The sequence below is a fragment of the Peromyscus leucopus genome, chromosome 9, assembly GCF_004664715.2.
Source record: "Peromyscus leucopus breed LL Stock chromosome 9, UCI_PerLeu_2.1, whole genome shotgun sequence".
In the NCBI taxonomy this organism is placed as follows: Eukaryota; Metazoa; Chordata; class Mammalia; order Rodentia; family Cricetidae; genus Peromyscus; species Peromyscus leucopus.
The window spans coordinates 113,506,688-113,524,604 of record NC_051070.1 but is presented as its reverse complement, the minus strand read 5'-3'; the positions used below and the strand labels follow the sequence as shown (position 1 = coordinate 113,524,604).

General features: G+C 47.3%; 1 protein-coding gene across 2 annotated transcripts in view; it reads left to right on the top strand.

Moving 5' to 3' along the window:
- The window catches only part of Arhgef3 (Rho guanine nucleotide exchange factor 3), a 283,414-nt gene that overhangs the window by 31,108 nt on the left and 234,389 nt on the right, over positions 1 to 17,917 (top strand). For both annotated transcript variants that reach the window (XM_028882410.2, XM_037208765.1), the window contains exon 2: positions 5,915 to 6,008. In XM_028882410.2, coding sequence (XP_028738243.1) covers positions 5,965 to 6,008 — 44 coding nt within the window. In that variant the 5' untranslated portion in view covers positions 5,915 to 5,964. The remainder of the gene's footprint in view (positions 1 to 5,914; positions 6,009 to 17,917) is intronic.

Here is a 17,917-nt window from a genome sequence, read left to right as displayed (position 1 = left end):
GTGTCACATCGATCATCACATCCCGTGAAGAGGCATCTAAATCGGTATTGTTGTTTTAGCAACTCCATGGTGCTCTATACCGGGCTGTCTTTATCAACTCAGTGTCCTGCTGAGGGCTGGGGTTGTTGGTGATTGTCTCCTCACATCCTCAGCAGTCTCTGTGTTCCTGGAACATAAGCACTTTTTGTGTGTATCCATAGAGACGCTCCAGACCATTGTGGGAGAGCCAAAGATGGCCAGTGGATACTTGGATAGAATACCATGCTGCCACAGTTGCACTGTTGGGTCCCTGTGGCCCAGGGCTGGGTTTGGTAACTGGCTGTGAGCAGGTCTTGATGTATGGAAGAGAATGCCTAGGTTTAAGCCTATCATCAGTGTTGCTGGCCACTGTGTGCTGACTCTGTGATGGACAGCCATGAGTATAATGTGTTATCTCTGCTGCAGTTTAGTGTCCATAGCTGTCCTTGAGGGATGTGGCCTTGCTTTTAGCCAAGGGCCCTGGGTCATCCTTCTTGGCTGTTGGGGAGGTGAGGTCATCTGGGGCAGGTGGCTTGAGACCTTGTGGTCCAGGCCAAACTGTCCAGTCAGTCTTTATCTCTGACTTTGGCCGTAGGCCTGAGGTGGGTGGACAACAGGAGAAATGTATCCAGTTCTCCCCCCACTCTGCAATAAAGGCCTGAGGACAAACCCTGACTGTTGGTTGCTGATAAGTTTTTACGAAGTACACAGCAGAGGACCAGGAGCTTTGCAAGTCTCTCTGGAGGGTGTGGTCCCTTCCTAAGCTGTGAAAATGAAGAGATCACACTGAGGAAGAGTCTTGATTTGCTCCTGTGTATTTATGAAACCAAGTGGGCTCTAGAAACAGATTGCATGGCTCTTTCTTTCTTTCTTTCTTTCTTTCTTTCTTTCTTTCTTTCTTTCTTTCTTTCTTTCTTTCTTTCTTTCTTTCTTTCTTTCTCCCTTTTCTCTTTCCTCCCATTGTGGAGACAAGGTCTTGCTACACACAGGCCAAACTGGCCAAGAACTCATGGCCCTGCTGCCTCAGCCTCTCAAGGGCTAAGTTCCAAGTGTGTACCACTGTAACCAAGAGCTTGGGAGTGTGGGGCAGGAGGATTGCTGTGAGTCCAAGCTCAGTCTGGGTTACATAGTGAGTTCCAGTCCAGTGTGGGCTATAGAGTGAGACCCTGTTTCAAAAAACCAAAAGCAAAATACACAAAAAAGAGAAAGGGACATGTTTGCCGGAAGTTCCCAAAGCCATCTTGTGCCGTCTTCCAGACATTGTCTGCTCCTTCAACCTCTGACCTGATGGCCAAGAGGTTATCATAGTTTTGAGCATCTCCATCTTCCTGAAAACAGGCGTGTACAGGTGGTGTTGTCTTGTGTCGTTACACATCATTCATTGGCTTCTTGATGAATCTTGGTGTAGGGTCCAAGTTAGGGCTTGTGGTAGGTTATATAAGAGCCTCTAAAACAGCAGTTCTCAACCTGTGGGTCGCGACCCTTTGGTGGGGTCAAATGACCCTTTCACAGGGGTCACCTAAGACCATTTGCATATCAGATATTTACATTATGATTCATAACAGGAAAATTACAGTTATGAAATAGCAAAAGTAATTTTATGGTTGGGGGTCACCACAGCATGAGGAACTGTATTAAAAGATCGCAGCATTAGGAAAGTTGAGAATCACAGCTCTAAGAGATGCCCTTGACCTAGTAAGACATGGATCCCACTCACTTGTAATATCTGAGACTACGTGACCTTAGATGGCAAGAGGGACTTTGTAGATGTTAGCAAGGGTCTTCTCAAGGGGCAAATTGTTCTGAATTATTCTAGAGTATAGTCCCAGTGACAGAGGGAAGTCATGGGGAGGCAGTGTCCAAGACTGAGATGTGACAATTAGAGATGAGAGGGTGCTGAAATCTGAAGAGACCACGTTGTTGGCTCTGAAGATGGGGAGAGACTCACTGAGGGTACAGAGCAGCCTCTGGAAGCCAGAATATGCAAAAGAAAGACATCTCTTCTAGTGCTTCTAGAAGGAGTACAGCCTTGTTGACCCATGTTAAAGAATACATTTGTTATTTAGATTGTGTAGCAACAGTGATGGAAAATTCTAGAACACATCTTGTACTGTGTGTATACAGTAACTAGACATTGCCACAGTCTCCTGAGATTCCCCAAGAGCAACAATGTGAGATGCTTTAGGTTCTCACCAGCACTCTGTGCCCTCTGGGAGTAGATCTTTTAAATGACAAAACAGCAGGACCCCATGGCCAGTGGACACAGTGGTACCATATGCACAGGAGGTCAGTGCTCAGAAAATGCCAGGAAGTTCTGATTGCAGCCAGCTGAGGAGAGGAATGAGGGTGTGGCCATGCCAGTCTTTACCCGGAGAATGAGAGTTCCTCTTCCAGGGAAGTGGCTGGGCTGGCTGACTGATGAACTCACAGACCTTTCCACCTGAAAGGTTAGAACAATACTGATCTCACCTTTGTATGGATGTCATTGACCAAGGCGAGTGGTGGGGAAAAGCCCAGGCTGTGGAGTCAGCTGCTCAGTATGAGAATTGCCATCACCTGATGCTGTGCCTAGGAGCAGATCTCAGCCCCCTGGAGCTCTGCAGGTATCCTCTGTAAATGTCTGTGATCCTCGCTCCCCTAGGGGCTGTGCATGGGTGCCTGTGAGACCCAAGGTTACTGCTTTAAACAGGCAAAGTTGGGCAGTGGTAGGTGTATTCATTACCAGCAATGGCATGAAGTGAAGTGTGGAGTAAATTCCTTTTAGGAATTGGTAATCTTGGGCTTAGTGTCCATTCATTCATTCATTCATTCATGATCAAGCTATACATTACATATAATACAGCGGTGAAGATTACAGACTCCTAAGGTCATGTGTCTGCTCATTATTTGTAATTTATTATCTGTAGTCTAGGTGACCATTTCTAGGTCTTCTTTATGACCAGATTCTTTTTTTTAAATTTCATTTATTTATTTAACGTACATTGGGGTTTTGCCTGCATATGTGTCTGTATGAGGATGTCAGATCCCCTGGAACTGGAGTTACAGACAGTTGTGAACTACCATGTGGATTATGGGAATTGAACTCGGGTCCTTTGGAAGAGCAGCCAGTGCTCTTAACTGCTGAGCCACCTCTCCAGCCCCCTACGACCAGTTTCTTGGTTTTTGGAGGGTGGGGGACAGGAGTGCTCATTTCATGGGCTCTAAGTACATCCTCTACCACTGAGCAACCTCCCCAGCTCCTTTCCTGATTCCCAGGGTGAGGCAGAGGCAGCGTCTCCCTGCAGGTCTGGTGGGAGAATTCCCTGGCATCCTCCATGTCAGAGCCTGCTCCTTGACAGCCCTCCATGCTGGGGTAGAAATTGTTACACTACCCTGAGGCTCCAGCTGAGGTGTGATGGCTTCCAGATGGCTTGCTGGTGTGTACTTGTAATGTGGACACTTGGGAACTGAGGACCAGAGGTTCAGAAGTTCATGGTTCTGTGAGCTACAAAGTATGTTAGGAGCCAGCTTAAGTAACATGAGACCCTCAGAGCAACAGCACTTTCTGCAGTCCTAAATTAAGCCGGCCACTCCTCCCAGGTGCCCTGTCATAGGTCCTTGAGGGTGGGAATTGTGAGGAGAGTCCTCTTGTCTACTCGCTGGGGTAGGGTGTAGGATGAGGGGTAGGGTCCCGTGCTGCGGTAACTCTGCTGCCTGCAGAGGAGCTTGGGACTCAACAGTCTTGGCTGGGTCAAGGTGGGCTGAGACGATCCTAGACACACAGTGACCCAGATACGGGTTGTTGATACTCCCCCCTGCTTTACAGCTGCGCTGCCAAGGCACCCCCAGGACTCTCTGCTCGAGCTCACTTCTCTCCCCTCTCCTTTCCTAGGATCCACATCTTTATGCGCTCCTTATTCCCTCCCGCCCCACCCCCAGAATGCAGACGTGGCAGCTGATGAAGTTAGCTCTGATGGAAGCCAGATCAGTGGCCCTAGACAGGGACCCAGATGCTAAAAATATCCCAGAGCTGAATCTCTGCAAGTTGAATGAAGGCACAGCGTTGGAGAGGCAGGGGCTGGAGAATCTCCCTAACACTGGCCCTCTCCCATTTCTCTGGGTGGGGGCAGGCATCCTAGGAATCTGGTCCTTCCTTCTCACCTGGATTGGAGTTACCCAGATAGTGCTGTAGCCTGGGAGAAGGCCAAACCCACGTGGAGCAGATGGAGAACGATAGGCCAGAGACACTGCCAAGCAGGCCTTTGGCTCAGTGGTCCAGGCGGTTGGAGCAGCTGTGTTTGGCATACACATAGCAGCAGCTTAACCAACCATGGGTGGCTAGAATCACCCTCGATCTCTGTCTAGGAGCCACTGGGTTGGAAGTCAACACATTCTCCCTGAGAATAACTTTCTAGAGTGGAAACTGCTTTTTTTTTTTTTTTTTTTTTTTTTTTTTTGGATGTAACACCAAACGAAATAGTGGAGGCATGCCTATAAAGGGGATCGGTCTTGTGATGTTTAACCACAGCCTTTTTGGTGAGGAATGCAGCAGCCACAGCTGAACCAGGAACCTAGGAGTATGGCTCATGCTCGCTATGGGGCAGATGCCCCTACAGTGAAGAAGAAAAGGGACCTTACAAAGCACCTTGGGTCCCTGGCTATTCTCTTTGGCTCTTCCTTTGTCTCTGTTTGCCTCTGTTACTCCTGAGTACTTGAACTTGGATCTTGGAAAGGCATTTAGGGGCCTTTACCAGTCTAAGGAGTCTTTTTGTGATCATTTTAGATGTCATAGATGCTTCTCATCCTGTACCAGGTGCCCTGTTCAAAGGTCTCAGAGCAGATACCGCAAGGATGTCTGGGAAATTAGAGCCTGAGAACTCAGATGCATTATCCCTTGTCGGAAACCAGGATGTTTCCATGTTTTTTCAGATTGTGGAATATCTGCATATCTATAATGAGATATCTTGGAGATGGGACTCAAGTCTAAACCCGGAATTTATCTTTCATGTATACCTTATGCGTATAGCGCCAAATTAGCTTCATGGCAATATTTCAAACTAATTTTGTGAATAAGATAATGTTTTCTGGTCTAGAATTATTTACTTGTGGGATCTTGTTGGGGCTCAGAAAGTTTCAGATTTTGGAGCATTTTAGAGTTTGGATATTTTGATTTAGGGATCCTCAACCTGAATTTGTAGAAGAAAGGAGGATGGATTTGGGGGGAAGTTTTGGCATATTCTAATGTGGCCCTTTTGGTGTGTTTATAACTGAAATACACTAGTTGTTTATATGTATAAATGATGACCATTTTACTTATTCAATTCATTATTTAAGTTTGTGTGTGTGTGTGGTTTTTTTGTTTTTTGTATTTTGCTTTTATTTTTATTTTTATTTTGTTGTTGTTTTGTTTTTTTCAGGGCAGGGTTTCTCTGTGTAGTCCTGGCTGTCCTAGAACTTGCTCTGTAGACCAGGCTTATGCTCGCTGTGGGGCAGATGCCCCTACAGTGAAGAAGAAAAGGGACCCTACAAAGCGCCTTGGGTCCCTGGCTATTCTCTTTGGCTCTTCCTTTGTCTCTGTTTGAGGCTGGCCTCAAACTCAGAGATCCACCTGCCTCTACCTTCAGAGTGCTGGGATTAAAGGTGTATGCCACCACCATCCAACTTCATTATGGCTTTTTTTTTTTTGTTTTGTTTTGTTTTTTTGAGACAGGGTTTCTCTATGTAGCTTTGCGCTTTTCCTGGATCTTGCTCTGTAGACCAGGCTGGCCTCGAACTCACAGAGATCCGCCTGGCTCTGCCTCCCGAGTACTGGGATTAAAGGCGTGAGCCACCACCGCCCGGCTCATTATGACATTTTTATACATATGTGTCCTTGTGCTTTATTGTAATCCATTCCCTTGATCACTTTGTTTTTTAGGAAAGAAAATCTGGGCCTGGCACTCTGCGTCTACAGGGAATTTCACAGTGATGAATCAGTGCATTTATAGAGGAATGGAAGAAAACAAGGAAAGGTAACAGTTAAGGAAAACATGTCGTGCAGTGATTCCATGTGGTGTCAGATTCATGCCTGTGTGTGTTGGTAGAAACCCTGAAGAATCCAGAGGTTGCGTGGGGCTCGGTGAAGAGCTTGGTAGTAGAGCGTTTTCCCAGCATGCCTCAGGCTCCGGGTTCGATCCTCTGTCCTCCAAACATACATCTCCTTTCACATGTCCAGTTTGTTTCACCAGAGGAGAGAAACCATTGTTGAACACGAAGAATTTTTCTAAGCCGCGCAAGAGTTGGGATCAACAGAAACAATGTGGTGTAAAATTAAGTGTTTCAGTTCTCAATTGTGGGTGTTCATCCCCAAACACAGTTCCACAGGCTCAGAACATGGCGCTTGTGAGGGGCTGGTTTCTCAAGAACAAGCAGGGATGGACCCCGAGCTCTTTCCTGCCATTTCTTCCTCCCTCTTTTTTTTTTTAAGAATAACTTTTTAATGTTAGCAATTAAAAAAAATTAATTCTCAGTCCTGAGTCCATTCCTGTTCTTCCCTATGATCTATGCAGTCCATGTTTATGCTTTACAGAATATGGCCATTTCCTTCCAGAACTTTCCCTGGCTATCGACGTATATAGAAGGAAGGTCATTCTTTCATTTCTTCTCCTTGGTTGTTGCCATTGTCACTGTCGTTGTTGTTGTGTGTGTCTGTGTGTGTGTGTATGTCTCTGTGTGTCTGTGTATGTCTGTGTGTGTGTATGTCTCTGTGTGTATGTATGTGTGTGTGTGTATGTGTGTGTGTGTGTATGTCTCTGTGTGTATGTCTGTCTGTGTGTATGTCTGTGTGTGTGTATGTCTCTGTGTGTATATGTGTGTGTGTGTATATGTCTGTGTGTGTATGTCTCTGTGTGTGTATGTTTCTGTGTGTGTATGTCTGTCTATGTGTGTATGTCTGTGTGTGTGTATGTCTCTGTGTGTGTGTGTGTGTATGTCTCTGTGTGTGTGTATGAATGTGTGTGTGTATGTCTCTCTCTGTGTGTATGTATGTGTGTGTGTATGTATGTGTATATGTGTGTGTGTATATGTGTGTGTGTGTATGTCTGCCTGTGTGTGTATGTCTCTGTGTGTATGTCTGTGTGTGTGTGTATGTCTCTCTCTGTGTGTGTATGTCTCTCTATGTGTATGTGTGTGTATGTCTCTGTGTGTGTGTATGTATTTGTGTGTGTGTGTGTGTGTGCATTTGCTCCTGCACGTGGAGTCAGAGGTTGAAGTCAGGTGTCTCCCTTGATCTCTCTGCCTTATCTATTGAGACAGGGTCTCTCATTTGAACCCAGACCTTGCAGGTCCACCCAGTCTTTCTAGCCATCTTGCTCCAGGGAATCCTGTTTCAGCCTCCCATGTGTAGAGCTGATGGGTGGGCTGCCGTGCCTACATGGCATATATGTGGGTTCTGGGGATCCAAACTCAGGTCCCCACATTTGGGAAGCCAACTGTTTAACCCGTGACTCCATCTCCCCACTCCCCCGTTTCTTCTTTTTCCAATGCATGTTATATGTTCTGTCCTATTTTATGACCCTGTAAAACGTTCCGTGATGTGTCCTGTGATGTGTTATCCTGTGATGTGTTTGAGGCAGCCTGTGGGGATCTCCTTTGTTTTCACACGACAGGAAGCAGGAGGAGCCTCCATCTTACTGATTGCTGAGCCAGCTCGGGGTGGTTAGACTGGCTCTGGGTTTTGTTGTGATGTGTGCTGGGGTGTCCTCCTTTGGGCACACAAGCTAATGCTTCTCTGTGGTGGTTACCAAGGAGAAGAGCTGCTGATCATCCTGCATACACACTTAAGAGCCTAATGAACATGATCAGGCCACTCTAGGGAGCACAGTTTGGCTTGTCAGTGGGGTACCAGGTTTCCTGTTGACCTACCTCCTGCAAACCTCAGATTCATCCTTTAATTTTTACATTCTTCAGGATGAACAGCATACCTCTACGGGGTTGTAATTTCTTCTCCTCTTTCCTCTGGGGAGGTTTATCTTCTTGGGACTGTTGCCTGGTTCCATCTCCCACTGGTACCCATAAGCTTCTGCCCTCACCGGGAGCCAGGAACCTCTCCTGAGACCCAGGCCCCCAGCACACCTGGGCAGTCATGGCCCTTCCCAGGTGCAGGCGAAGCTTTACCTTCTCTCCTGGAAAGCATCCAGGCTGCTGTTCCAGGGACCAGTGCAGAAGCACATTCTCTCTGACTCTGAAGGACTTTGAAGCCTAGGGTTAGATTTCCTGACTTCAGGTGGGCTTACCCACCACCCGCCCACCCGCGTCACTGGCAGCAGGCTGGGCGTTTGCTGTGTGTTGTCAGCCCTGTGCATAGGCTGCTCTGCTTCTCTGCTTGAGTCTCACAGGGGCTCTGGGAGGGAGGAGTCGTGCTGGACTCGCTAGTGTGTGGTCACAGGTGGCAGATGAGACTTCATTTTAAAAGCAGCCCAGGGAGCAAAAGGAAAATCACAACAATGTGGTCTCCTCGTGGAAACTCAGCCCCTCCTAACCAGTGCTCTCGTTAGACAGTGTAAATGAGCCACACTGGCTCAGGGGTGAGGCTCTCCCGAGGGAGGAGGCTCTTCCGAGGGACGTGACTCTGGAGTCAGCATGCCCTGTTTGCAGTGGCCTCAGACACTCGCAGCTGTTGCTCCTGCTGCGTCTGTGACTATTCTGAGTGAGTGGGAGTTGAAAACGGGGGGGGGGGGGGCAGGGGGTACCCCCCTCCAGCATTTGGCTCAGGGCTTTTGCATACCATCAGCACCTCTGCCGTGGGTACTTTTGTGACCAGAGGCTTCATTCGAGCTCACCCAGATACTCCTGTGGACGGAGTTCCCAAACTGAGCATCCTTGTCATGGGAAGTGAATGTATTTGTATTAGGAGAATTGGGTCTACTGGGGTGTAGTGGGAAAGACGTGTTTGGCTTGTCCTTGGGAAACCTAACTCAACACTCTGTCCTGAAATGCTTCATTTTAGAGCCCATTCAAAGATGGAGAGGTTCCAGACAGGGCCAAGGATGTGTCTCAGTAGTACAGCCTTGCCTAGCATGTGTGAAGGTCTAGGTTCCACCCCAGTACCACAGAAACAAATGGGTGGATATATAAATGAAAGACATGCAGGCAGAGTGCAATTTCAAATGTCTCCCCTCCCTGCCCCGCAAGCTCCCCTTTCTTACATATTTCAAAGACATAAAAATTTGAGGGGCTGGATAGATGGCTCAGTGGTTATGAATAGGTTCTGCTCTTGCAGAAGACTGAAGTCCAGTTCCTAGCACCTGTGTTGGCTCCCGTCTACCTGTCACTCTAGTTCTAGAGGATCCGACACTCTCTTTGACCTTCACAGGTACCTGCACTCACACGCACACCTCCCCATAATTAAAAAATAAATTAACCTTAAAAAAATACTTGGTGGGTTGGGGATTTAGCTCAGTGGTAGAGCACTTGCCTAGCAAGCGCAAGGTCCTGGGTTCGGTCCTCAGCTCCGGGGAAAAAAAACAAAACAAAAAAACTTGGCACGGGAAGAGGTCCTTGATGTATTATATTTCATTCCTTATTACAGTTTAAGCACACAGTCTAAGAGTGAGGAAATAATTGTCCAAGTTCAAGCCACAGGAGCATGTGTGGGCCTCAGGTGCCTGGGGGCTGACTGACTGTGGCTCTGCAAAGCCACAGCATCACAGCTGCCTCTTGTGGGATTAGCTGGTCCCAGATGCCTGATCCCTCTTGTTTCTTCTCTGGCAGTCCCTTGAGGGGAACCAGCCCATCGGCTGATGAATTGTTGAGTCATTCCGTGCACACTTAAGTGTACTAGAAGCACAAGGTAGGTGTGATAGGCAATCTCGGAGAACTGAGAGGTGAGTGGAGATGAGGGGCAGTCGCATACTTGATGAGCAGGGTTCAGTGGGAAGCGCCCGGTTTTTTTTGGCTCATGGAGAGCACAATGGTATATATCCCCTTTCTTAGGGAGGGTTACTATTGCTGTGACGAAACACCATGACCAGAGAAACTTGGAGAGGAAAGGGTTTATTTGGGTTACACTCCCAGAGCACTCTCCATCATCAAAGGAAGTCAGGACAGCGACTCAAGCCAAGCAGGAACCTGGAGGCAGGAGCTCATGCCGGGGGTCAGAGAGGGGAGCCGCTTACTGGCTTGCTCAGCCTGCTTTCTTATAGCACCCAGGACCACCAGCCTAGGGATGGACATACCCACAATGGGCCGAGCTGTCTCACATCAGTCACTAGTTAAGAAAATGCCTTACATACAGGCTTGCCCACAACTCAGTCTTCTGGATGTATTTCCTCAGTTAGCCCTCAGATGACTCTAGCTTGCATCAAGTTGATGTAAAATTAGCCAGCACAATGTAGGACCACAGTTTGACCCGGAACGAGCCCCACTTTTTGAGGACAGGGCCTTACCAACCACACAGTCCTCTGTGCAGTGCAGCTCTGCTTCCGAAATCTCTGGACATTTTGTCTTTTAACCAAGCGACTTTATTGGACGAACACCTATTCCCACAGTATTTGTGGCTGAGCCATCATTTCTGCTTACTTCCAGATGGCCACTGGTCCACCGGGGGCCTCCGAGTACCAGATTTCCATGTGGTAAACCCCCAGGGAGTCAAGTTTCCTGCTGCCCACAGTGACTGTGACCACATAATGGTGTTTCTTGTGCCCCGGTTTCCCCAGCTGTGCAGAAGGAAATAGTGTCTGGCAAAGGCAGAATTCCTGATCTTCTCTCAGGTGCAAAGAGAATTCTGAGGAGAAAAACCTATGTCCTTTCTATCAGTCCTTCCTGTGAAATGGGCTTGTAGTGAGAACTTCAGTCATGCTGGGGAACTGGAAAGACCAAGTTCCTTCCTTCCTTCCTTCATTCACTAATTCACCCATCAGTCCACACCTCATTATCTGGCAGGCCTCAGCACTAAAGGAAATGCCCAAGGAAGGGCAATTCTTTCCTTGCCTAGTGTCTACTCAAAGGTTGTATACATATGGACTTCTTCAAAATAAAAGTCCTCCCTGGCTTAACTATTACAGTATAGTTGTTGCTTGGTGTCCATGAGAAATTGGCCCCAGGATCCTCTTGAATATCAACATTCAAAGATGCTGACGTCTTTTACATTAAGTTGTAGCAGGCTTTCTTTTGGGCCACCAACCAGCTCCCAAATCATGACACGGAGACTTATCATTAGTTATGAATGCTCGGCCTTAGCTTATGCTTGTTTCTGGCTAGCTTTTTTTTTTTTCTTTTAACTTAAAATAACCTGTTTCTATTCATCTACATTTTTACCTCAGGGCTTTTTAATGTTGTTTTTCACAACAGTAGCAGGCTGTCTGTAAAGAATGCAGATAACCTCCTACATTTATTAAATCATTTCTTGCACACAGATTAAAAGTTCAAGGCCTCCCTAGGCTACGTTGGGAGTTTAAGGCCAGTCAAGGCAACTTACTGAGGCCCTGACTTAAAAAGTAAAAAGAGGGCTGGGGTTAGAAGTAGAGCCCAGAGATGGATCACTCAGTGTATGAGACCCTAAGATCAATCCCAGTACTTCAAAACGGGAAGTCTGTCCATGTTCAACACAGGTGAATTGTATTTTATGTGCATGAATGTTTTGCCTGAATGTTTGTATGGACATTATGTACTATGAGCTACCATGTGGGTGCTAGGAACCGAACTTGGGTCCTCTGCAAGAACAGCAAGTGCTATTAACCACTGAGCCGCTGCTGTAGTCCCTAGGCTCTCAGGAGCCTAAGGGAAGAGGTTTGTGAGTTCTAGGCCAACCTAGGCTATCTATGAAGACCTTGCCTCAAAAACCAAGCAAAAATCCAAACTGTGGTGCTCTGCCCCATGTTGAACCTGCAGGGTCCACTCTACTTTGAGTGCCGGCTCAGTTAGGCATTCCTCTCCTGGAAGGAAGGGCCTATGTGCTGCAGTGTGACCTGGTGTCTAGTCCAGGGCACTCCCCTGTATCAGCTGTTGGGCAGTACTTCTGATACTCTGACACCCTTGGCTGAGGGACAGCTTTGGTGGGTTGGATCAGCTAGGAAGCTGTACTGTGTAGGAGGCACCGGGGAGAGCTGGACCCCAGACTGGGGTTTTTCCTAGGGTGGAGACTAGAACCCTGCAACTGTTGTTCTTACTGCTTATTGGCCGCTCACTGCCTGTTCCCGTGACCACTTATCAGCTTCCATCTCATCATTAGCCCTGAGCTGTTTCCTTGGTTTTTATTAACTCTGTTTATTACTTAGAGGGCTGTGGGGACCTGTTCACCTTCCCCCAGCTCTGATGACTTTCACAGGCTGGAAAGGGACAGCTAAGAGTTTGTATTCCTGTTTTCATGACCTTTGGTGAGACACCTCACCTTACCTCTCCTCTCCTCTCTCTCCACTTCACCTCTACCTCTACACCTCGCCTCTATACTTCACCTCTTCCGCATTTCCAAGCAGCTCCTTAGAAAGCAGTTTCTCCTTTGTAGTAATAGGCGTGTCAGCAGGGGAAAAAATTGGAATCTTTCACCAAATGTGTTTGGCCAGTGCTGACTTAAGTTCAGTTAAGTCGGCCCTTCATGCAGGCCTTGTCAGAGCCAATTCAAAGATCAGGTTGCAGGGCAGGGTTTCTAAATAGAGGTCTGTCCCCCGTCAGCTGTTGGACAGGTCGCTTCTGATACTCAGGATCTCCCCAGCTCTTCTACTGTGTAGCCAGGGCATGAGGCAGGTGTGTATTTTACAGACAAGGAACCAAGGCGTGTCAAGGTGAAGGCAAAGGCTGGGTTGTTAGGACCCAGACCTAAGGCTCCAAACCTCAGGTCCGGTTTTCCTTGTATTTTTTCCCCCACCAAACCAAAGTTTATTTATCCTTGTCCTGGCCAAAGGCAGGGTTTAGAACAGTTTTAGAAACTGTCCTGTGGAACCCAGTGGCCCAGCGCTCAGGAGGCTCAGGCACAAGTTTGAGAATAACGTGGGCAATGTAGAGGCCCATCTCACCACACAAACAACTGAAAAGAATAAAAATCATCCCTGCAGCAGTTAAGAAACACACTCTCGCCTCTTCCTTCCCCACATCTCCCAGGAGCTGATTTCTACAGAGGAAAGAAACGATCGTTCCCTGCTGAAGTGGGAGCCTCTGGAGAGGCTGTGCATGTTCACTGGCCACAGACCTCATAGCAAACCAGTGAAATATATATCATTCACCTCCATTGTACCGGAGAGGGAAATGGATTCTTAAGTACTTGCTCCAAGGGCGATAGAATTCTAGGTTTTAGATTGAATCAGTGTCTTTGATCCTTCTGAGGCATGGAAGCCCTGCATATGTGTGCCTCTCATCTTGTTGGACCTTCTTTTCCCTTCCTCTCTGCACAGGGAAGCTCAGAGCCTCTCTGCAGAATGGGCTGTAGCTACTGAGGCTGTCCCAGGGATGAGGGTCTATAATTTTGAGATGCAGAGAGAGATGTGTGTTTAATACTGTCAGGAGAGCTTGTAGTCATATTCTTAGTTCCAGGGAGTCAGCCTTTCACTGGGCGGCCTAGTGACAAAGGGGACTGCCAGGAGTGTGTCTGGGGACAGTGAGGACTCTGACCCAGTTGCCGAAGTTTCCCAAGTCTCCGTCTGCGACCTAGTTTGCCCTCTGTTGCTGTGATTAACACCATGGCCAAAACCAACTCGGGGAGGAAAGGGTTTATTTCAGCTCACACTTCAGATCACAGTCTGTCATTGAGGGGAGGCAGGGCCTCAAGCAGGAACTGAAGCAGAAACTGTGGAGGAACACTGCTTCCTGGCTTGCTCACTGGCTCAGGCTCAGCTGGCTTTCTTCTATAGGCCAGACTCACTTGCTTAGAGATGGTGCCACCTATTGTGAGCTGGGTCCTTCCACAGCAACGGTCAGTGAAGACGATCTCACAGGAATGGCCAGAGGCTGGTCTGACCTAGGTAATTCCTCAACTGAGGGTCCCTCTGCCCATGAAAGGAGATAATGGTGAGACATGGTTCCTCAAGTTGATGTGTGGGTTCAGTGTGGTAAGAAGTACTTAGCTTGCCTTCTCCACACTTGACTGACGCATAGGATGATAGAGTACATGGCCCGAGTCTGTTATCCACTTACAAACCATGCTTCTCCAGCCTCAGAGCCCAGGAGGAACTAAGTGCCCAACCTCTGCTTCATCTTCAAGGATTTCACTGAGCAGTAATTCAGGACCCTGCCATGGACTGACCGTCAAGTTTCCCGGGTCACAGTAGCCAAGGACTTTGCCTTCCTGGTGCCCATAGGCTAAAAGAAGAGGTGGGTAAGAGGCAGGGAGACACAGAGGGCTTATTAGAGGACCCCCCACCCCCAGTGACACTCATTTCTTTGTCTTCATATGCATTTTTTTTTTTTTTTTTTTTTGCTAAAAGATGGTATGAATCTCCTTAGTAAGTGCTGCATGCCTGCTGAATGCCCATGCACACTTGGAAAACAGAACACACAAACTGGAAAGGGCTTCAGTGATGCCATACCCGTTCTCACCCGAGGACACAGCTCATATAGGGCAGCAGGTTGGAGAAGAGTATCTTTGAGGGGCTTGAGTCTGGCCCACACTCACCTGGCAAAGGTGACACTTGGGATCCCCTGCCCAGGTCGGGTAGGCAGCAGCACTTGCCCACATACCTGCCCACTCTGGGTGGAGGCCATGTGCGTCATGTACATCTCCCTCCTGGGAAATCTGATAGAAAATTCCTGCCAGGCAGGATTGGAACAGTTGCTCTGGAGGTAAAGCGGCTTTTCCAACTGTGTGATCGGGCATTGGGCTCACTGAGCTGTGTCATGGTAACATGCAGACAGCCAAACCCTGCCTGATGAGGTGCCTGTGCCTGATGAGGTGCATTGCTGAATGCTGCTTTCATCAGGGTGTTCGGGCAGCACGTGGAATGGTATAGCCTGTTCTCTTTTTCATGAGGGGAGCAGTGTTTTTAATGTGACAGTCACAGTTGCATTCTCACTTGAGTTTTTGTTTTGTGATTGTCACATGGGAGGTTCTGCCCTGCTGGGGCCTGTAATCTCATGGATGTTCTGTTGCGTTATGGCAGTGAGTTAGGGATGAGTTTGAAAAACCTTTTCAGTGCTAAAGATGGAACCAGAGAGGCTGTGCCCTTGAGCAATACCACGCACTGAGTGAGTTTTTGAAACAGAATTTTTACATTTATTTATTTATTTGGGGTGTTTGTGTGGAGGTCAGAGAACAACTTGTAGGAATTGGTTCTCCTTCCACCATCGAGGTCCTAGGGTTCAAACTCACCCTATCAGCATCAGTAGGAGGGGCTTTTACCAGCCTAGCCATCTTGGGGGCCCCTCAGGCTAAGCTTGAATCAGCTACTCTCTTTTTCCCCCACAAACAAAGGGTTACCTCTCCTCTCCAGGGAAATCTGGAAAGGCTTGAGCAGTCTAGACAGAGGACAGCCATCCCTGGAGTGTTTCACAAAGTGGGAAAGCATCGCAAGGCCGCTGCTGTGACAAGCACGTTGTGCTGTGCTTCGTAGGTGGGATTTTCACTTCCAGAAAGAAATGCGGTAACTTCCTGGAGAGCTGGCGGCCCTCCGCCCTGTGCTCTGTGCCTTTTTGCTGTAAGATGTCGATGCCTAGCTTTTGCCTCACAGTTCTTCCTACCCAACTGCATTTGGAAGAATACTACCCGGAAGCTCCCCAACTTCTGTCCTGTTAGGGTATCTGTGTGCGTGTGATTGCATTTGGGTTAGGCAAGTAACAGTCAGTGAATGAAGCAATAGTGATGGCCTCATTGATGGTGCGAACCTTCTGGCGAGGCAGGAAGACCGAGAAAGCAGAAGCATAGTGTGATGTTAGCTGGGGACATGTGTTCGAGGGAAAAATAAAGTTGAATGGAGCGTTGTTCTAGATAGTGTGATAAAGGAGGGCTTTTTTTTTTTTTTTTCCAGGGATAACATTTGAACACAAATTGAATGTTGAGAGAATAGACCTGTGTAGCCTTCTTGAGAAGAATCCTGGCTTCTGCAGGGACAGACAGCATGTGCAAAGGCCCAGGGGCAGGAAGGGGGTTGAAATTCTGTGCTGGGTAACAGGCAGGCCAGGGCTGATATGTGGTAATGAGACTGTCCTGTGTCTTGATTGGTTGGTCAGCTCTATTACTGACAATCATTATTAGAAAAACCTAGTTTTTTCCTGTACTGGAAAGAAAGGACCTACTGGCTTCCCCAGGGGACTGTGGGGTGGGCCTCCTTGGGTGAAGGATTCACTGTGCCACGACACACACGGTCCAGGGCACCTGCGTTAGTCACAGTGTTCATTCCCAGCGTCCCGCTAGAGTTCACATGGAGGAAAATGTGGAATGTGGCAGAGCACAGAAAGGAACGTGCCTCAGAACATTTATTTGATTTGGAGATGGGGTTTTGCTGCGTTCTCCAGACTGACTCTGAGCCGCTGTGCTGAAGCAACCTTTTGTCATGGCCTTCCAGATAGCTGTTTGTCTGTCTGTGTTTATATTCTTGATTTCTTTCGAGACAGGCTTATTCTATAGCCTGTGCTAACCTGGAACTCATTGTATAGCTCAGGTTGGCCTCAAATTCACAGGGATCTTATTGCCTCAGCCTCTCAAGTGGGATTATAGGTGTGACCACCATACCTAGTTAGGAATATATTTTTGAATGATCATTTGGCTGGCTGATCATTATCTAATATTCAGGATGGTTTGCCTGCCTGTCTGCCTTCCTGTAAGAAAGCTATTAATAACTTTTCTTAATATTGACTAATATTCTCAAATTATCTTATTTGTTCTAATGTTTTTTTCAGATCCACTTTTAATATTATTATTTTTGTGGGGAAGGATTTTTTTCCAGACATATAATTGTATAATCTTTAAATTAATGAAATTTTGCTTCCTCTTCATTTCCAGTTGGTGAGACTTATTTTTCTTCTAACTGTGCTGGCAGCTCCTTCCTGGGTGATGTTTGCTGGCGTGGCCTGGGATCCTCGTCCCCTGCAGGGACTGTGCTGTGCTTTCCAGCTGCACCTCCATATCTCTTAAGGAAGCTTCTCTCTGTTCATGTCTGGTGACGTCAGTATTGAGTAGCTAGGTCCTAACATGATGAGCATCAGAGGAGACATCTGCTTTTTGTTACTGATTTTTCCTTTGGATTCAGTTAATGATATTAATTATATTGATGGATTTCCTAATAAGGCATCCTTTTATTCCTGTATAGAATAGAATTTAGTTGTGACCTGTAAGTGTGTGTGTGTGTGTGTGTGTGTGTGTGTGTGTGTGTGCCCGCCCTCATGCCTAACCTCTACCTAAAACCAATCTTAATTAATCATGGTGATTAATCCTCAGTTGTTCCCTTTTCAAAATGGACTGAAAAGGCACATGTTTTAAAAAGGGGTCTTTAACCACCACCACCACCACCACCAACAACAACAACAACAACAACAACAACAACAATGTTTGTATTTTAAAGATTTATGTGCATGAATGCACTGTGCGAGTGCATTCCTGGGAGTTACAGGTGGTTCCGAGTCACCAGGTGGGAGGTGAGAATCTAACCCAAGTTCTCCGTGAGAGCAGTAAGTACTCTTAACTGCTGAGCCATCGCTCTAGTCCCAAGGGTTGTTTTATTTTATTTACTTTTAGATAAAATACGTTATATAGCCCATGCCGCCCCGAAACTCAGCGTTTTTATGCTCAGCCTCTCAAATGCTGAGATTACAGACACCACTATGCCCAGCTCCTAGGGTATCTTTGATGAGATGTTAAATATTTTACTAGTGGGATTTATAAGAGCAAAGCTGAGCAGACATGTGACTGCCTGTCACCTGGACCCAGGTGGTAACTAAGCCCCCATCCCCATGTGAAAACCTGAATTGAGAGGCAGTTGGAAACCTTCTGCAGCTTTGTTCTGGGAAGGAAGAGGAAAAT